This window comes from Dendrobates tinctorius, unplaced genomic scaffold (assembly GCF_039654945.1).
Source record: "Dendrobates tinctorius isolate UK_male_01 unplaced genomic scaffold, ASM3965494v1 ptg000034l, whole genome shotgun sequence".
In the NCBI taxonomy this organism is placed as follows: Eukaryota; Metazoa; Chordata; class Amphibia; order Anura; family Dendrobatidae; genus Dendrobates; species Dendrobates tinctorius.
The window spans coordinates 2,882,151-2,904,029 of NW_027361702.1; the positions used below are offsets into that span (position 1 = coordinate 2,882,151).

The 21,879-nt window shown below is 47.5% G+C and overlaps 1 protein-coding gene across 1 annotated transcript in view; it reads left to right on the top strand.

Annotated features, from left to right (window-relative positions):
- The first annotated feature begins 624 nt into the window (after positions 1-624).
- The window catches only part of LOC141087484 (adrenodoxin-like), a 57,179-nt gene continuing 35,924 nt past the window's right edge, over positions 625-21,879 (top strand). The window contains exon 1 of the mRNA XM_073573035.1: positions 625-846. Coding sequence (XP_073429136.1) covers positions 683-846 — 164 coding nt within the window. The 5' untranslated portion in view covers positions 625-682. The remainder of the gene's footprint in view (positions 847-21,879) is intronic.

Here is a 21,879-nt window from a genome sequence, read left to right on the forward strand (position 1 = left end):
ACTGATATTTGTGCCACCTGAGTGTGGCTCAGTATCAAAGCAGTTTCAAAGCACAGGAGGCCTTCACCGATCCCTCACCCACCTCGTCTTACTTTGACGTTCAATTGAAAGCTGTGAATGCTGTCTCAGACCCCGATACCTCATGCCTGGCTGAGTGCTGCAGTGATATGCTACAGTTTGTACTGTGGATGAATTGGGGCCACTTTCCTAGTGTCTGTCTGTCCCTCATTTGATGAGTCTTGGCAGCATTTGGGGCCATTATAAGGTGTTGTGTATGCGTTTTTTGCCTCCCATTGACTTTAATGACGTTCGACTATGTTCGGCTAATATTGGCTAATATTGCAAATTTGGAGATCGTAATCTGAACTGAACATTGAAATATTCACTCATCTCTACTAATTACCCAATAACTTTGTACACTGTGTGTGTATAATATATATATATATATAATTTCTGTATGTCTGTATGTACACCCATATATAAAATCCAGTCTGTTTGATTTTTAGATTAGCATTATTTTACTGAAAAGTGTAATAGTGTGTAAGTTTGTATGCTAGATGGATGTATCCTACATGAAGTCACACCCATAGTGGGATGACCCAGTCTGACAAGTATTTGCTAGTCTTTATAGCTGAGCTTTCATTCGGTTGTAGAAACAATTTGCAGTCAGGATTTCTGCCCTATGATCATGGCTCGCTCAGTCTCAACACTCTTGAGGACCTTTTATAGCCGAATTCATGTTCCTATGTGTTGTAAGAGTTATATATCAACGCAGGCACTGTCCAAGAACTACACAAGGAGCTTCACTACTTCTGCCAAATATCAGGATGCAAAGTCAAACCCTGGGTAAGACTCTTCTGTAATGACTGGGAAAACTTTTCCGAATGCAATTGTAGCATTCTCCTTTGTGTTGTCTTTTTCTGCTTATTAGTTTTAATACTTTTGCTGAATGCCAAGATGCAAAGTACAAACTGAATCAATAATCAAGAATCAATACTGTAATGACTCGGAAAACTGCGCAGAAGAGTTTGTATCACTCCCCTGGCTTTTCCTTTTTATGGTCATTATATATATCTACTGCATGTTGTTGTGCTCTTTTTAGTAAGGTATACCAAGACAAACATTTCTGTATTTTTAACTTAGGGCTCATACTCACTTGCGAAACTCACACAATTCTCGCGCGAGCCTCTCGCATGAAAACCTGGCACTGCCACCGGCACTGGGACCGGAGCGTCGGCTGCATAGAAATACATGTAGCCCCATGCTTCGGTCCGAATGCCGGTGGCAGTGCCAGGTTTTCATGCGAGAGACTCGCGCGAGAATTGTGCGTGTCTCTTGCAAGCGAGTATGAGCCCTAATACAGATTATTTCTTTACACACTGGGCTTTTTAGTATTATGGGATGTTTTGAAAGAGACAAAAATTGATCCAAGGAAGTAATGAAGGATAAATATGTTGATGCATAAAAATTCCTGTCTATGAGCTTTTTAAGATGTCATACTAAATATAATTTAATTTAGTGGTTATTTTCATCCTCTATGATGAATATTGTTGGAAAATTGCTTCTAAACACAAGCACTTTACTAACTTACATCTTTTTTATTGATTTTCCTAAACACATGGCCTGCCGAGATACAAAAAGAGCACAATCTGCGCCAACCAACACAATTAGTACTAGTCAAAACAAACGCAACAAAAAAAAAGTATGTTGGACGAGGTCAGATGTTGCATCAGAAAGGGTTAAAATTTCCCTTTGTCTCCATGATCATTACAATCATGCTTTGTATTGCTTATGGGTTATTTCTAGCAGCAGTGAGCAAACATCAGCAGTGCAAACTGTCACATCTGTGTCTGAACATACTACTGCACCCCCTGTCCTAGTCACGAGACAACGGCAGTGTGTAACTGCTGAGAATACTGTACTTGTCCCTTTCTTGTTCTCCTGTGTTTTCCTGCAGTAAGGATAATGCATAATGGTAGGATTATGTGTGAAAGTTGTGCTGTGGTCGGTTGGCGACTGAAACCCTATCGACAATCCTTATAACGATCATGTGTACTGTAGTCCTACCCTAAAGGTACAGCGCGGTGGCTCAGTAGTTAGCACTGTTACCTTCTGGTACGGACTGGGGCTGAAATTCAGCCCTGGCATTTGAAATCACATAGTCCCATGCTGTCCCCGTTCATGAGCACCAGATGGGGGAAGGCAAGATTTACTATAAGACCAACATTTCTAATGACTTCCGTGGGTTGCCGCAGTAACTGACGGAGTCAGTGACTTTGTGCTCTGTCACAACTCTTAACAGTATGGGGATCTTGAGAACACCGATTCTGTTAACTACATAGCAGACAAGGCGGCCCATGACCAAACAGGCTCTTCTGGCATTTGCCAGAATTGTCAGATGGCCAGTCCGGCCCTGGTTACCTTGCATCGCTGGCGTCCTGGATTCCAATCCCACCAAGGACAACATTTGCAAGGAGTTTGTATGTTCTTCATGAGTTTTCTCTGGGTGCTTTAGTTTCCTCCAAGACAAGCTGATAGGGAATTTTTCCTTGTGAACTCCAATTACCGTATATTGCCATATAAGTAATAAAAATAAAGTTTCAGCTTCAACACTGAGCACCACCTGGCACTTTTAAACACTGCGAAATTGTTGAAGGTCCTCCTCCTAGGTATTTGATGACTAACAGACAGCTGTTTCATCCAGTTATACTTATTATTATGTAGCCAAAGAATGACACACAAAAAATAAAAAAGTCTCATTAAATTACCATGTAGCGTGTAAAATTATCAAATATACAACTACCAAATATAGACAGTATAAGGGCAATTCATCATTAATTCATCTTTTTTTAGTGATTTTTTACTATTTTTATGTTGTTTTTCCCACATCATCTGTGTCGTGCATTGTTTGCCACTTTTCCCTTTGTTCTTCAGTTTGGGTGTGGTTTGCCAGTTCCAGAAGTTATTGCCCAATTCATTATTTGCGACTTTCGAAAAAGTTGCAATTTTTAGCACAAGATGTGCTCTAGTAATCCCATTAGAGATTTCATTGTAGCATTTTTTGGGCAGTTAAAAACTAACATGCAAGATTTTAAAGGATTGCCGTAACCATGGATGCCTACGTTACTGCAATGCCCTGCACATGGGGTAAGTGACAGCGAATTTGAAGAACTATACTACACCACTAATTGGAGGTATTTGCTAATATTATTATCACTACATCTACTACATATTGGGATAGATAGGATATTGGAGATGGGAATACCCCTTTAAGAAAAAACAACAAATAATAAATCAGGGTCTTTGAATCGGCACTACAGTCCAACAGTCCTCATTCTTCATAACTGTCTAATAAAATAACCTGGCTTCTTGCAAATGTAGGGAAACCAAGGAAACCACTGAGCATGTGTGGTAAAGGCAGGTACGCGGGAGGCAGTGACTAGGCGCGAGACGGATCATGCTTTAAGGTGTAACTTTTATACATATAGATGCCAATAGGGGCTATCTCGAGCAACCAAACAAGGTAACAACAGTTGTCCTCGCAGGGACCAATCACAGAAATACACTGATTATATGAACACGACTAACCCGGCGAAGGTCGGTCACTATAGGACCGCGGTATGGCTGACTACAGGTCCTTAATTACTAAGTGTCACTTAGCCCTCCTGACTTCTGACGGCGGGCTGTTCGATGGTGCTTTGGCGCCGGCAGCCGCTGGGCCCAGCCGATGAGGATCTTTCGAAGTCTTCGGGTGTTCCTACGCCCAGGCGAGACGGAGGCACAACAGGCCCCTGAAGAGTTCATCTGTGGGATAACCCCCAGCGGGGGCGGCGTGACACCGCCTGAGAGCGGGATAATGGAGGCCGCAGCCCCCGGGCAGGGACGGCCCGCAGTAATGCTGAATGGCGGCAGGAGAACCGCGGATGGCAACTCCAGCTGCGGGCAGGAGTGTGGCAGAGGTGACCGCGGAGGGCGCCAGGCAGGCCGCAGCCGCGGGCTGGAGTGAAGCGACAGCGGCCGCGGGCGGCAGCGGACAAGCCGCAGCCACGGACTGGAGTGAAGCGGCAACAGCCGCGGGCGGCAGCGGGCAGGCCTCAGACGCGGGCTGGAGTGAAGCGGCAACGGCCGCGGGTGGCAGCGGACAGGCTGCAGCCGCAGGCTGGAGTGAAGCGGCAACGGCCGCATGCGGTCGGGTGGTGTTCCTCTGCTGGACGGCTTGACGCTGTCTCCCGTCTGCCCACAGTGAGTCTCTCTTCCGTCCCTCCTGTCGCTTTCCTCTCTGGTTGCTGTTGGAGACTCTGGCTCTCAGGCGCCCTCTCCGTCTCCTGCCTGTTCTTTCCTGTTCTGCTGACTCACTCTGGCTCGCGTCTCCCGCCCCTTTTATATAAGCTCATCCCTGAACCGTTCTGGAAGCCTCTGCGGTCTGCTCTCTAATTCTGTCCCCCGGAAACAGGAACCTTGGTGACGGTCCCCTTGGTTCCGGCCCAGACATGCGACGGGGGCCCCTCCTCCTACACTTAGATCAAAACAGAAATTAGATATAGGGACAATAGTAACTATAGATGGTGAAAAAAATGCTTTTATTGAAAGATGAATGGCAAAAGTTGGCACTGTGTACAAGAGTGCCCGAACAATGAAAAGATAAATTACAAAGATCAATAAAAGGTGACAACTATGTACAACATACACATGATACAAACGAATGGGGGACCACAAAAAGGATGTTATAAAAAAGATGTTATACAAAACATGCTAGATTAAGGTGCAAAGGATCACTGTTCCTATGGCGGGTAATACCAGATAAGCAAGGATAAATCGGAATGTCTGGGTAAAGCCTGTAAAATAATACTAGATCAATCACCTCAATTCCACAGGGAAATAATCATAAGAACGAACACCTGCGGCATATGAATTGAAAAAAACGTATTGTTAAAGGGAATCTGTCACCCTTTTTTTGGCCTTTCACCTGCCGGCATAGACATCAGGGGCTTATCTACAGCATTCTGTAATGCTGTAGATAAGCCTCCGATATAACCTGAAAGAGAAGAAAAACACGTTATATTATACTCACGGAGGTGGGCGGTCCAGTCCGATGGGTGTCGCCGTCCCGTCCGGCGCCTCCCTTCTTCATGCGATGACGTCCTCTTCTCCCGTCCTGTAATGGCTCCGGCGCAGGCGCACTGCTCTGCCCTGTTGAGAGCAGAGTCCTGCAGTGCGTAGGCGTCGGGAGAGGTCTGGTGCCTGTGCACTGCAGAATTCTGCTCTCCCCTCAACAGGGCAGAGCAATGCACCTGTGCCGGAGCCATTTCAGGACGGGAGAAGAGGACGTCATCGCATGAAGAAGGGAGGCGCCAGACCGGACCGCAACACTCATCGGACCGGACCGCCCACCTCCGTGAGTATAATATAACGTGTTTTTCTTCTCTTTCAGGTTACATCGGAGGCTTATCTACAGCATTACAGAATGCTGTAGATAAGCACCCGATGTCTATGCCGGCAGCTAATAGGGGAAAAAAAGGGTGACAGATTCCCTTTAAAGGTAAAATAACGATTTGCCCAATATGATATGCATGAAAACCAAGCAAAAAATTTTTTTGATTAAATAATCATGATATAGTAATGCTAATCAATGTCCTAATTTAAAGGAGGAATAGTCATGAGTAAGAGATATGCTGACTGCATCATGCACATACATTAGAGGTAAGGGTAGTATGTATCACATAAGAAAATTACCTGGTGGTGTTCTAGGGGTGGTCCCTGGTTTGAGGTGCAACGCACGCCCTGATGCGCATTTCAGAGCTAAAACCCCGATGAAGGACTTAGTTCCGAAACACAGGTGACGGGGTCAGCATATCTCTTGCTCATGAGTATTCCTTGTCACGCTGCTGCTATACAGATAGATGCATGCTCCACTAGATGGCAATAGAGTGGAGGGAGGACTGCGCACAGCAAGGGTAGACCTGCAGCGCAGCAGTGACGCTACGGGGAGGTGGCTGCAGAATAGTCAAACAAGCTGAGTCGATATTAGTCTGTAGCGCAGTACCAAAGGAATAAACAAACACACAGAGTCAGAACAAAGCCAAATGGTTCAGTTCCAGTCAGGAGCAGATATGCCAAAGACAAGAGACAAACAGCAGGTCAGGGACACTGCCTGCAGGATGCAGTGAAGAGAAATATCCAGCCTGGCACCAAAATGAGGCAGAGAACAGTTAACCCTTAACATGATCAGACTGGTAAAGGGAGACAGGATACAAAACCCGGCCTGGATCTTGACATTCCTCCTTTAAATTAGGACATTGATTATCATTACTATATAATGATTATTTAATCTCTAAAATGTTTATGTTGCTTCAGATCTGGCCTCACATGGGTATATTGTAGGGTAGCATTATAATCTGCATTGCTTGGTATTCATGCATATCATATTGGGCAAATCGTCATTTTACCTTTAACAATACGTTTTTCAATTCATATGCCAAAAGTGTTCTTTCTTATGATTATTTTCCTATGAAATTGAGGTGATTGATCTAGTATTATTTTACGGGCTTTAAGGGGGTTTTACACTAAGCAATATCGCTAGCAATATCGCTAAAACGTCACTGGTTTTGTGACGTCATAGCGATATTGCTAGCGATATCGCTATGTGTGATACTTACCAGCGACCGGCTCCCCCGCTGCTCATCGCTGATCGCGCGAGAATGTCCGGCTCCATTTCTCGTCGGGCGCTTCCTGCTGAGACTTCCTGCTGTGACGCCAGCGACGCGTGGAGGCGGGCGGGAGGACGCAGGATCGCTGTGTGTGAATGGTAAGTATCGTGCGCTGCGTCGCTGCTGCATCGCTGTGAGATCTTTCTGTATGAAAGCTCACTAGCGATCATTTAGCGATGCACCAGCGATCCTGACCGGGTCGGATCGCTGGTTGGATCGCTGGTGCATCGCTAAATGTAAAAGGGCCTTTACTCAAACATTCTTGTTTATCCTTGCTTATCTGGTATTACCCGCCATAGGAACAGTGATCCTTTGCACCTTAATCTAGCATGTTTTGTATAACCTCTTTTTTATACCATTCTTTTTGTGGTTACCCATTCATTTGTATCATGTTTGTTGTACATAGTTGTCTCCTTTTATTGTTCTTTGTATTTTATCTTTTAATTGTACAGGCACTCTTGCACACAGTGCCAACTTTTGCCATTCATCTTTCAATAAAGGCATTTTTTTACCATCTATACTATTGTCCCTATATCTAATTTTTGTTTTGATCCATGCTCAGTTTCCTCGGTTTCCCTATTCGCGAATGATCTGCCATTCATTGCTCAGGACGTACATGCTACTATGATTCATGATAGATGTTCAGATATGGACTTCTTTTTCTGTTTGTTCTTGCAAATGTAGCGTGGCATGGAAGCCACGGGCGAGGCACTCATCTCCTTTTACACCCTGGCGTATTATATGAAAGTTTGGGTCTTGGCTGTGTGTGTGAACTAGTGCTGTGAGGGCCTTGTGCCTGCGCAGGCTACATGTAGACGGTGTTGTCGGCTGGTCAGTACTGTAGGTTTCACAGTTCAATCAAAGAGACCGCCATTCAAAAATAAAGTCTTTACTGAACAGTAACTTGGTAAGGGTTATATCAAAGGGATAGTGGGTGTGTAAAGGTCGGCCAGGGCAGGAGTCATGGCTGAGGTTGTTGGGCATTGTATACTCTGGCCTCCCTCTACAGGAAAACGTTACCTCTTCTCTTACATGTTACTATCGGTACCCACGATGCTGTCAGCGTCTTCTTTGTTGAGCTGACTTGAAGCTGGTCCGGGATCCCAAAGAATAGAGACACAGTCCAGGGCAACTCTTAACTGAACAAATGTATTTACTTCGTGACACAGCACATCCACGTAGTTTCCAGCATTTCCATCACAGTAAAGATGGCACATTATTTTATCTTTCCCTTCACTGTTCCTTGCGTCACTAAGTGTTTCAGTGGGATGGAGCGTCTCAGACGACTCCTCAGTGTCCTCCCTGTCAAGCGTCACCACAGTGAAGTGTTCTCCCATCCGTTTCACCCTGGACATCAGAGATCCAGCCCACGAGGCTATCCGCCTCATTCTGGAGTGACCTGCCCGTACACTTTTACAGTGACCTTCAATCTTCCTCTACTTCGTTCTTTTCCTCTCTACTGATGTTTCTGCTGTACCTTGTTCCCGTGGATGGCTGGGAAAACTCTTTAACGTTATGGGGTTTATAGGCAGGTCAGGCATATAGCCCACCCGAGCACACAGGAGTCAGGCCCCGACTGACTACTACAGGAAGATCTTCCTGACTTATTCCCCAGCTAACCCCTCCTACAGTTAACTCCTATATGTCCTACAACTATATCAACTATGCAGTGAGCTCAGTTCCCCCATCTAGTGGCCATAACATAGACTGCACTGTCCTTATCATATACATGGTGGAGAAACATAACAACACATAATATATAAATAATACAGCAACATGAATTACATGTTAGTACGCTAAAACAGTATAAAATATATATACATATATACAGTTGTGGCCAAAAGTATTGACACCCCTGCAATTCTGTCAGATAATACTCAATTTCTTCCTGAAAATGATTGCAAACACATATTCTTTGTTATTATTATCTTCATTTAATTTGTCTTAAGTGAAAAAACACAAAAAGAATTGTCCTAAAGCCAAATTGGATATAATTCCACACCAAACATAAAAAAGAGGGTGGACAAAAGTATTGGCACTGTTCGAAAAATCATGTGATGCTTCTCTAATTTGTGTAATTAGCAGCACCTGTAACTTACCTGTGGCACCTAACAGGTGTTGGCAATAACTAAATCACACTTGCAGCCAGTTGACATGGATTAAAGTTGACTCAACCTCTGTCCTGTGTCCTTGTATGTACCACATTGAGCATGGAGAAAAGAAAGATGACCAAAGAACTGTCTGAGGACTTGAGAAACCAAATTGTGAGGAAGCATGAGCAATCTCAAGGCTACAAGTCCATCTCCAATGACCTGAATGTTCCTGTGTCTATCGTGCGCAGTGTCATCAAGAGGTTTAAAGCCCATGGCACTGTGGCTAACCTCCCTAGATGTGGACAGAAAAGAAAAATTGACAAGAGATTTCAACGCAAGATTGTGCGGATGTTGGATAAAGAACCTCGATTAACATCCAAACAAGTTCAAGCTGCCCTGCAGTCCGAGGGTACAACAGTGTCAACCCGTACTATCCGTCGGCGTCTGAATGAAAAGGGACTGTATGGTAGGAGACCCAGGAAGACCCCACTTCTTAACCCGAGACATAAAAAAGCCAGGCTGGAGTTTGCCAAAACTTACCTGAAAAAGCCTAAAACGTTTTGGAAGAATGTTCTCTGGTCAGATGAGACAAAAGTAGAGCCTTTTGGGCAACATAGAGTTTACAGGAGAAAAAAAGAGTCATTCAAAGAAAAAAACACGGTCCCTACAGTCAAACATGGCGGAGGTTCCCTGATGTTTTGGGGTTGCTTTGCTGCCTCTGGCACTGGACTGCTTGACCGTGTGCATGGCATTATGAAGTCTGAAGACTACCAGCAAATTTTGCAGCATAATGTAGGGCCCAGTGTAAGAAAGCTGGGTCTCCCTCAGAGGTCATGGGTCTTCCGGCAGGACAATGACCCAAAACACACTTCAAAAAGCACAAGAAAATGGTTTGAGAGAAAGCACTGGAGATTTCTAAGGTGGCCAGCAAGGAGTCCAGACCTGAATCCCATAGAGCACCTGTGGAGAGATCTAAAAATGGCAGTTTGGAGAAGGCACCCTTCAAATATCAGGGACCTGGAGCAGTTTGCCAAAGAAAAATGGTCTAAAATTCCAGCAGAGCATTTTAAGAAACTCATTGATGGTTACCGGAAGCGGTTGGTCGCAGTTATTTTGGCTAAAGGTTGTGCAACCAAATATTAGGCTGAGGGTGCCAATACTTTTGTCTGGCCTATTTTTGGATTTTTGTGTGAAATGATCAATACTTAGCTTTTTGCTTCATTCTCTTTTGTGTTTTTTCATTTAAGACAAATTAAATGAAGATAATAATACCAAAGAATTTGTGATTGCAATCATTTTCAGGAAGAAATAGAGTATTATCTGACAGAATTGCAGGGGTGTCAATACTTTTGGCCACAACTGTACATTATATACATGGAGATTTAAAGGGATAACACTTTCAACCCCTTACATTTGCAAAGTCTTATAAATGTTTCCTCTACTGTTAAAAGCATTTTCTTTCAATCAATAGCTTTCCTTCTTCCTCTGTAGTCTACTCCAGGACTTGTGAAGCACACTGTTTTGCCCTACTTCCCCACAACTCAGCTTTAACGCTACATGACCCTGATGAGCAAGACTCCTTACTTGCTCAGCGGTAGTGCACCCTATTCTTTCCACTTCTGGTGCCCTGGATATATACCGCTCGCTACCCCCACCAGTCCCATGAACTCAGTCCTGTTTAGGCCTGTTACCTTCTGCGTTACAAGCTCTGGTGTTCATGACTCAAAGTCTCCAAGGACCCTTCTCAAGATGGCCACTTTGTCTCTTCGGTTACTTCTCTTCAGAATCTCGCTATCCCTAACCTTTGGTCCTGGATCACCCATTAGGCAGCACTGCTCGCTTTGCACTCCAAACTCCAACTCCCCAACTATCAGGAAGCAGTTTCTTGCCCTAACACTAACCCCACCCCTGTGGGCTAGACTCAAACATTAACCCTATGGCCGGGGTAACACATGCGAGAAACTTGCATGATTCTCATGCGAGTCTCTCACATGAACACCTTGCACTGCCGCCTACACTCGGACTGGAGCGTTCGGCAGCATGAATTTCTATGCAGCCGCACGCTCCGGTCCGAATGCTGACGGCAGTGCCGGGGGGGTTCATGCGAGAGACTCGCACGAGAAAGGAGCAAAAGAGAACAGAGGACGTGGGTTAGAAGAGAACCCTTCCTAGAAGTTCTAAGCGCAAGGCCGGGGCCCGGTCCCCGAGGTTGTATGGATACTAATGGTCCTGCAGCAGACACCGGAGGAATAGAAGTTGTCACCACTTTATTCCCACATAAGACTTGGGGGCACAACAGCACCAGAGGAGTGAGCCGGGACTAGGTAGCAAGTAGTCCCCGAAGCAGGCTACAGCTGTCTGCCGTACAAGTAGAGTTCATAAGAACAACGGACAGGAGGAACTCCAGTGTAACTCAGTACTGGGAGTACTTCATTTATAGGCGCTATAAGAGGAGACTTTCAGAAAGGCACATGTTGGTGGAGTGATGGAAAGGAGTATTCCATCTGGCCTGGAGGTTGACTGAGTCCCTGACCTGGAGGACACGGCACGGAGGCAGGCACCTGTTTGTACAACAGACTGTGAGTAAAGCTTTGGAACTACATGCCCTGGTGTCCTCCACTCATTCCTGCGCCAACACACCCGGCACTGCTACATCTCAGTGCCCAACACTGCCTCACCTACGCCTCTCCTTGGCCTTCACATCTACACTGCCCTGGGACTATAGCTTCACCTGTGGGGAGCTTTAACAACTTTGCTGCACCATACCATCAGTCCCAGAGGATCTGCATGCAGCGTCGGCTTAACACCTCCCTTGCCGAACACCACAGGTGGCATCACGAACTATTCATCTAATCAACTACATTCCACCATTCAATCCCCCTTTTACTTGGGCGCCCAGGGCCACGGTCTGGGTCACCGCTGCTGTGACACCAACTGACCTGAGTTACCGGCCCAGTACCGAGTACCCCACAGCCCTGGGAGGGCGACCCAACTTTGGCGTCACGAACAGGATGACGAGACCCGATGCCATCGGGTTCTGTGTGCCTGAGACTCAAATCTTTTGAAAATGTGCAGAAGACCCAATTTAATAGACTGTGAAATGAACTTTAAAAATGGCCGCTGGCGCAGTGAAGAAGGGCATGACAACATGGGTGGTCCTAAGAAAAGACCGCGAACTGTCCTGGGCCTCCCCTGTCTGAACTATGCAACAGCAACATGGCCCATACCCCGAGGGGTTCGTATACTGGCCTGGTATGGAGGAGTAGGAAAAAGACGCCTCCCTCAGAAGGAGGGGCGAGAGCCAGTGGCGGGAAAAGAGCCCAGGCAGGAAGAAGAACGCCAGAACGCCATATTGGAAAGAGAAGGGAAGAGGCCTGCGGAGCGCGAGGAGCTTAAGCTGAATCTCCCCGGCACCATGGCTGAAGGCTCTGACCCCACTTCCCGAATGAACCGCCGGCAGCTGGAGGAAGAGATTACCCGGCTAACACACCATCTGCAGCTGAGGCAGGAGGCGTTATGGAGGATGAACTGGCAGCACGCCCTGGAGGGGCCTACACCAGCGGTACCCCTGTCACCGGTACCCGTCGCTGCTGCACCGGATCTACCCCAGACAGACTCTGTGGAGCTTGCGGCCCCTGCCATATCACCGGCAGCATCTATCGCCCGCTCCCTGCCGTCACCGCCGCGGAGTGAGGTCTGTCCGGAGGAATTGTATGAGGCCCTGGGAGCCGGAGCAGAGGAAGAGGAGCTCCCGTCCAGACCTGACGCGGCTGCGCAGGTCCCACCGGAGACCCCTGCGGACCGGGAGTCACCATTTTCTGCCACCACTGTCACCAGGACCCGCACCGTGCCTGTACCGAACCCGGGACTACACCGCCAGGAGGCACCAGGTATAGATGGTGGCTGTTATGAATGGGTCACCGAGGAGGAAAAAACAACACAAGCCAAGTCTCAGAAAACCAGAGGGGTTGGTAACTATGCAGATTGCAGATCCCTGATCTTACCACACAACTAGCAGCAGTCGTGAAGCGTACCTACGATGATCCTAGACGCCTCGTCACAACCGGAGAGCTACATAAGCCTAAAGCAGGAAAAGAGGAAAACTAACTGCCCCAGAGCAGACCCCAAAGGAAAGACAGCCCCCCACATGTATTAACGATGAAACAAGATGAAAACACAAACAAAGGCAGAAAAATAGGCTGAGCAAACGATGGGGCCCGACTAACTAGAAAGGACAGGAAAGGAAAGACACTGTCTGCAATCTGCCAAAAACCCTACCAAAATAATGTCCAACACTTCTGATAGCAAAATAAACCATGAAGTCACTAGACTTCTCCACCTATATCAGCACTCTGAAATATTCTGAGACATAGCAAAAAGAGGCTAATCTAATAAGGGACCAAAAGGCAAATACAGATAAATAGGAGTGGAAATTCAGCACAACCCCAGCAGGGGCTGGCTGACCACAAAAAACTGAATTGACCAACAAGAGCAAGTGTGAACAATAGCAAAAACAAATTTAACTTGAGAAGTCTGGAACAGAGCTGAAGTCCAAGACCTGAGAAACAGACTGAATCACCAGCACCAGGATAGGGCGTCGGCTGTCTTATATCTAGTCTGATACTCCAGAGATCCAATCGTTATCCTCCTCATCAGGTGGCAGATCACTACCAATTAAACCAACCTCACTACCTCCTGTCACCACCAGAGGGAGAGCGGAAGGAGGAGCAGAAAATGAGTTCACAACAGGTGGCCCTCCTAACGGGCTACCTCTCAAATTCTCACTGTCGGAGGCTGGCCTGCTGGAGCTTGAAATGGGGGTGTTGGACGAGTCATCCGGGGGCACTAGGCTGACAGAGATGGGGAAATGGAAGAAACCCCTGCTGAGGAGGGTACGGTTGCAACAGGCGCGCACTATTCGACACCTTCAGGGCTTGGATGAGTCTAGGCCACTTTGGGATATTGAAGCGCACCACGGGTTCTCTTGGCCGCAGCTACAAAACCCCTGTGTAGCCTCCTACCAACGCCAACAAGCCACGGCATCCCTAGATGTTAGACCAAGGACCAGAGCAGCAGTACCCCCTGAGGATGGAGAACCTTTCCACTGGTACCAGCTGCCACTCCTACCGACTTAATGGTGGCAGAGACATCACCAGCAACAGCTGATATGCCTACCCCAATGAGCCAAGCTACGTCTGTAACCAATCCAGCATCCCTTGGTACAAGTCACCGCCCCAGCTGTACCTCAGGCAGCATCTCCAACCACTGCCATCGCATCTAGTGGACACCCAGAGCATCTCCCCTGGAAGCAGCCCAAGCAACCAGCTTCCAGAACCCCAGGAGGGGATAACTAGTCAAGATGTTGATTTAAACTAACTTTTGTTACCCAGGAGGGTATTTGCACCTTTGTGCCTGTTTTTCAATTTTGGTTATCATGTTTTTGTTTTTCCTGATTTTTCCAGTTGTTGCCTAGTTTAATTGGCAGCCCTTTACATTTGAACTGTGGAGATCATGGACGCTGAGAGATCCAGGACTGTTACTGTACATAGTTTGCACCTCTTTAGGTGCTTTCTCTTGGTTTTACATAGGAACCTCACCTTGGAATAAGGACTACCTCATTATAGGGACATTTCCAGACATGATGGCCGGTCCAGTGTCTACTCTTTGCACTTATGAATAATGTTTCGTATTTTTGAATAAGAAACTAGAAAGTGATAGTGTGTAGTGAAAGTATTAATGACAGATTTTATAAGGTTTAATTGAGACAGAAATATAGTGAATGTTTTACAATGTTTGAATAAAGATGTGAGAATTGAATTAAAATGTGCAGATGACGAACCAGGCAATAGCGGTTGTCACTCCTAAGACAAAAGAAAAAGAAGAGAGTAGAAAATGTGAAAGATAACAGAAAAGAAATGTGTTGCTAGAAAATGTGTTACTCAAGCTGATAGTGAATTTGCTTCCATAGCACTTTAAATTAGGTAGCATAACTTTAAATATAGATAGACAGTTAAATTGTTTGTAATGTTCAACAAACAGTGCCTCCCACATTGGGAAGTTTAGTGTAAGACATGTTCATTATGCAATATAAAAATTTTGTATGATCCTGTATTGTTTGTCTCTGTTTAACTTGCAGCCCGCAGACATGCTGTGTTTAATGGGGGGGTATGTGGCGCCCCTGAGGCTCAGTCGCCACAGAGGTACTGCACCTCCTCCTGAGGTGTGGTACCCCACCATCCAGGTAAGGTGGAGACTCCTGACCACATTCCAACACCTGCACCCCAAACCACAAAGTAGTGTAGCAAAGCACCTTCGGCGGCTCCCTGCTTGGAGTATAGCAAAGCACCCATTGGTGGCTCCCTGCTTGGAACACGAAACGTGCTGGGAAGTGGGTGGAGCTTAGTTTACATTAAAAGAGCGGGAAGAGTTTAGGATTTAGTCATTCAGTCATCCGGTCATTCAGTGATTCAGTCACTCAGTGATGGAGACAGTCAGTGAGTGAGGATGCAGAAGGACAGAGAGTGAGACAGAGAAGATCCCCGGGAGAGGGATGGATGAAGGAAGTGCTGCAGCAGGCCACGGTGACCTGGGTCTACTGGCACAGGAAAGAGACATAGAAAAAAAACCTGATTTTCCATAGAAAGAAAGGATTAGTGCGGAACGCGAGGAGCAAAAGAGAACAGAGGACGTGGGTTAGAAGAGAACCCTTCCTAGAAGTTCTAAGCGCAAGGCCGGGGCCCGGTCCCCGAGGTTGTATGGATACTAATGGTCCTGCAGCAGACACCGGAGGAATAGAAGTTGTCACCACTTTATTCCCACATAAGACTTGGGGGCACAACAGCACCAGAGGAGTGAGCCGGGACTAGGTAGCAAGTAGTCCCCGAAGCAGGCTACAGCTGTCTGCCGTACAAGTAGAGTTCATAAGAACAACGGACAGGAGGAACTCCAGTGTAACTCAGTACTGGGAGTACTTCATTTATAGGCGCTATAAGAGGAGACGTTCAGAAAGGCACATGTTGGCAGAGTGTTGGAAAGGAGTATTCCATCTGGCCTGGAGGTTGACTGAGTCCCTGACCTGGAGGACACGGCACAGAGGCAGACACCTGTTTGTACAACAGACTGTGAGCAAAGCTTTGGAACTACGTGCCCTGGTGTCCTCCACTCATTCCTGCGCCAACACACCCGGCACTGCTACATCTCAGTGCCCAACACTGCCTCACCTACGCCTCTCCTTGGCCTTCACATCTACACTGCCCTGGGACTATAGCTTCACCTGTGGGGAGCTTTAACATCTTTGCTGCACCATACCATCAGTCCCAGAGGATCTGCATGCAGCGGCGGCTTAACACCTCCCTTGCCGAACACCACAGGTGGCGTCACAAACTATTCATCTAATCAACTACATTCCACAATTCAATCCCCCTTTTACTTGGGTGCCCAGGGCCACGGTCCGGGTCACCGCTGCTGTGACACCTTCCCCCCTGAGTTACCTGCCCGGTACCGAGTACCCCACAGCCCTGGGAGGGCGACCCAAATGCACTGTGGCCTGTATCATCCCACTGACTGGCGCTGACTCTAATACTAAGTCCCTATCCACACACGTGATATCAGAGGGAGGGGAGTCTTAATGAGTCATTCGCAGGCACATGCATCCGTCATCATTCACACAGGTAGCAAGTAGAGTCTATACTAGCGCATGGCCGAGCGGCCATGCGGGCCTTTTATAGCCGTGCGCTTCCGGGATCTTCCAGATCTCTGAGATGGACCAATCAGATCAGGAGAAGGACCTGAGCATGTGACTCCCGATCTCCACTGGGAGATCATCTCGTGAGCATGCCCAGTAGCGTGGCGCGAGAACATAGCCTCTGGAGTGGCTTGCTGCAGAGCAGGCTGTGCTACTATTGCTAGTCCAGAGGTGGCAGCAACAACCAGACCCAGAGAACTGGTCTGAGCAGGGCGTCTGGTTTGCTGAGATTGCTGTGCAGGTGTCATGGTTTATTCAGGATTCTGGACAGGTGATGCAGGGGTTAATAGGGAGAGCCTCTCTTTGGGGCCAGGGAGGATTTTTATAGCTTCAGGTGAGCACCCCTCCCTGTCGTTTATACTCCTAATTTGAGTGTGCCCAACCCTGCATCGCTAGTGCCTCTCGCCTGTTCTCGTACGTTGGTTGGTGTATGATCTGTTCTGGACTTGGTTTACGTCTCTTGGTTTCTGATTTGGTACTGTACTGCTTGACCCGTGTTTGACCCTCCACTTCTCCTGACTACTCTCTGACGTTCTAATACTGTACTGCGTTGCCCGACCCGTGTCTGACCCCCTGCTTCACCTGGCTATTCTCTGATATTCTGATTCGGTACTGCGTGGCTCGATCTGTGTATGACCCCCTGTTTTGGCTGACTACTGCCACTGTTCAAGCCCCTGTGTAGCTGTGTCCCCTGCCTGTCACCGCTGCATCCCGGAGGAAAGCTCCGCCCTCTCCTCTGACACGCGGTCACATGGTGGAAGGTCCTGCGGGCACTGAGCGCTTCTCCGTCGCTCCTCCCCCCCAGCAGGTCCTAGGACCGGCTTTCTGACATCAGACGCTGCGCTCCTGCCCGGTCACCGAGAGGAACCTGCCTCCTGTGTCTCTTCATCTGTACTGGGACCGCTGACACTTGCCTGTCACACCACTCCTGACAACTATACCGGTGAGCGTGACATTATAAATGACCATACCGTTCTTTTCCTTCTCTCCTCTTGTTTCCCTCTGACCTGATGAGTGTGTGTGTGGGGGCTTCTGCTACAATCATGGATCCTATGCAGACACTATCTGAGCAAGTTAAGCAGCTCTCATAAATGTTCCAAAAAATGAACGTGGAACAACGCAGTCTGGCCCACGCCCAGCAACAGCTGGTCAATACTGTGCAAGGGGCTATGGCTCCAGAATCTTCGGTGAAATTACCCGATTTCTTTTCCGGAGACAAAAAGGAGTTCAGGGCTTTTCAGGAGGGATGCAAACTATTCTTCTCCCTGAGGTCCTGTTCGTCTGGAGGAGACTTTCAACGGTTGGGGGTAGTTATTTCCCTGCTGCGGGGTGCCCCACAAGCCTGGGCATTTTCGTTAGCACATACTGCACCCGAATGTATGACTGTAGATGCGTTCTTTGAGGCCTTGGGCCGTATTTATGACGAGCCTGACAGAGTACGCCTAGCGGAGGACATGGTGATGAGTGCACGTCAGGGTCGGCACTCTGCGGAGTGGTTTTGTTCGGAGTTTCGGCGGTGGTCAGCTGAAGTGACTTGGGATGATGCTGCACTCCGAGGACTGTTTCGTAGAGACCTGTCGGAATGCCTTCAGGACGCTCTGGCCCTGCACCCGCCCCCCGATACTCTGGACGAAGCCATGACCCAGGTGGTGCGGATGGATCGCCGGCTGAGAGCCAGAGGAGTGATGCACTCCGAAACATCTCTGTTCTCTGGAAGCAAGGAGATGGAGGCCAGCTTATGCCCATGGAAATTGGCGCCACCTCAATCAGAGAAAAGCAGAGGAGACGCCGGCGTGATAAACAACTATGTTTCTACTGCGGGGAATCAGGACACTGGAGGAGAGACTGCCCATCTTGTCCAGCATCTGCCAAGCCGTCGGGAAACTACTAGGTCTGGGTAGTGATCAATGAGGCTGCCCAGACCCTCAGGTACTTTTTTCATCATGCCCTAAATTTTTGCTTAATGTCGAACTGGTGGTAGACAATACTCGTTTTATTTCTACAGCCTTGGTGGGCTGCGGTTCATCCTTGAACTTGGTCAGTTCCAGCACCGTCTCCAGGGTCAAGATAGGGACAGTCAGGTTGGAGACCCCCCTGAAAATTGTGGCCATTGACTCTTCCCCTCTCACCTGTTCGGGTATTCGTTGTGTTACCAATAATTTTGTTTTACAGGTTGGTTCCTCCCATGTTGAGGAGATGAGATGTCTTGTTATGGACAATCTGCCCGAAGGGCTGGTGTTGGGCATGCCGTGGCTTCAACGGCACAACCCGGTTATTGATTGGAAGAGAAGAGTAATTGTTAAATGGGGCCCGAAATGTATTGACTGTTCCTATAAAGCTGTGTGTTGTGTTTCCCCTGCAAAACCTCTCTTTGAGTCTTCTGTTTGTCTGGAGGGTATTCCGGAATACCTTAAGGACCTTGAGGACGTGTTCTCTGAAAGCGAGACCGAGGCATTACCCCCCATAGGCCATTTGACTGCACCATCGACCTGATTCCAGGGGCCAAATTACCCAAAGCCCGGTTGTTTAATTTGTCTGGACCAGAGCGTTTGGCAATGAAAGAATATATAACGGAAAGTCTCCGTAAAGGGCATATCAGACCTTCGGTTTCCCCGATAGCAGCGGGGTTCTTTTTTGTCAAAAAGAAAGATGGTGGCCTGCGTCCCTGCCTCGACTTTTGGGAGCTCAATAAAATTACCATCAAGAATGCATACCCCTTACCCCTGATTCCAGATCTGTGCAATCAACTTTCGGGGGGCAAAATGGTTCTCCAAATTAGATCTTAGGGGGGCTTATAATTTGATAAGAATAAAAGAGGGGGATGAATTGAAAACTGCTTTTCTCACCACTGAGGGGTTATTTGAGAACCTTGTGATGCCATTTGGTCTGGCTAATGCTCCAGCAGTTTTTCAAAACTTCATCAATGTATTATTTGCGGACCTAATTGGCCGCTTTGTTGTCATTTATTTAGACGATATTTTGATTTATTCAACTGACGAGCACTCTCATTTATCACATGTAAAAACCGTTCTTCAGAGACTCAGGGAGAATCAATTGTTTGTCAAATTGGAAAAGTGTACATTTTTTGTCCAGGAGCTGTCCTTTTTAGGGCTTATAATTTCTCCACAGGGGTTTCGGATGGATCCCAAAAAAGTGCAGGCCATTGCAGAGTGGGTTCAACCCCAGGACCTAAAGGGTCTTCAGCGCTTTTTGGGATTCGCAAATTATTATGGGAGATTTATTAAGGGCTTTTCACAGATAGTGAAACCCCTCACTGATCTCACATGTAAAGGGGCCGATATCAAAAATTGGTCTCTCCCGGCCAAACAATCTTTTTTGATTCTGAAGAATTGTTTTATGTCTGCTCCGATACTGGTACAGCCTGATCCATCCCTGCCATTTGTTGTGGAGGTCGATGCTTCCGAGGTGGGGGTGGGGGCTGTTTTGTCTCAAGGGCCGGCTACTCTGACTAATCTCAGACCCTGTGCATTTTTCTCCAAAAAATTATCTCCGGCGGAGAGAAATTACGATGTGGGGAATAGGGAGCTCCTGGCAGTAAAGTTGGCGTTTGAAGAATGGAGGCATTTTTTGAAGGGGGTAGAGCACCCAATTACGGTCATCACTGACCAAAAAAATCTGGAGTACATTAAAACAGCGAAAAGATTGACTCCCAGACAGGCCCGGTGGTCACTTTTTTTTTCTCGGTTTCAGTTCTCTATCACTTTCCAACCTGGATCTTAGAACGTGAAGGCGGATGCTTTGTCACGAAGTTTTGAACCATTGTCTGCCCCTGAGCCACCATCATCCATTCTTCAACCCGGGGTGGTTATAGCTGAACTTTCGTCGAATTGGAGCGGGAGATTGTGGGGGCTCAATCTTTAACTCCAAGGGCCAAGCCTCCTCATAGATTGTTTGTACCACAGCATTTACGTTCCGAGCTTTTACGGAAGTTTCATGATTCTAAGTTGGGTGCTCCCCCAGGGATTGCGGCCACATGTGAGGCAGTAAAAAGAGTGTTTTGGTGGCCATCAATGTCTGCAGAAATTAAGGAGCATGTCACAGCCTGTGGGGTTTGCACCCATTCAAAGAGCTCTCATTTCCGGCCGGCCGGGGAATTGGTACCCTTGCCAATTCCGAGAAGACCATGGACTCATCTGTCCATGGACTTCATCACCAATCTCCCTCCATCCCGGGGTAACACGGTGGTCTGGGTAGTCGTGGATAGATTTTCAAAGATGGCACATTTCGTACCCATGGCCAAATTACCCTCAGCCGAGGTTCTTTCAAAGCATTTTCTTTCCCAAATCATTCGTCTCCATGGGGTACCGACTAATATTGTATCCGATTGGGGGACACAATTTATAGCAAAATTTTGGCAAGCTTTTTGTAGGAAGTTGGGGATTTCTGTCTTTCTCCTCAGCCTACCACCCGGAGAGCAATGGACAAACGGAGTGCACCAATCAGTCATTGGAACAAATCCTCCGGTGTTTGACTTCAACATTGCAAGATGATTGGTGCGACGCATTGCCCTTGGCGGAGTTCTCTTTTAATAACCGGATTAATCAATAAACTGGTAGGTCACCTTTTTTCATTAATCTGGGATTAAATCCTAATTTCGGTGAGTTTTCTCGTTTGGATTCAAACTGTCTGGGGGTCGAAGATTCGGTCAGACAGATTAGTGATCTGTGGGCAAAAGTTCGAGCTAGTATTGAGAAGGCGCAGGAAAAGTACAAACACTTCGCTTATAATAAGAGGGATCCGGGTCAGACCCTACACTGTGGGGATAAGGTATGGCTCTCGACACGAAACATAACTTTAAAACTGCCTTCCGCGAAGTTGGGCCCCAAATTTATTGGGCCCTATGTGATAACGGAAGTGATTAACCCGGTGGCTTATTGCTTGCTCCTTCCGTCCTCTTTGAAATTGCATAACGTTTTACATAGATCCTTATTCAAACCTGTAGGTTCTGTGCGGGAGGAACCCACACCTTTACCGCCCCCGGTATCGGTGGACGGTCATATGGAATTCGAGGTACAAAACATCGTGCAGTCTCGATGGGTTCGCAGTTCTCTGCAGTATCTCGTACATTGGAAGGGATATGGTCCGGAGGATCGATCATGGGTACCGGCCAGGTCAGTGCACGCAGATCGTCTGGTCAGGGCGCATCATGCGCAATACCCGGGGAGACATTGGGGTCCGGAGGCCCCCTGTTGAAGGAGGGATACTGTCATGGTTTATTCAGGATTCTGGACAGGTGATGCAGGGGTTAATAGGGAGAGCCTCTCTTTGGGGCCAGGGAGGGTTTTTATAGCTTCAGGTGAGCACCCCTCCCTGT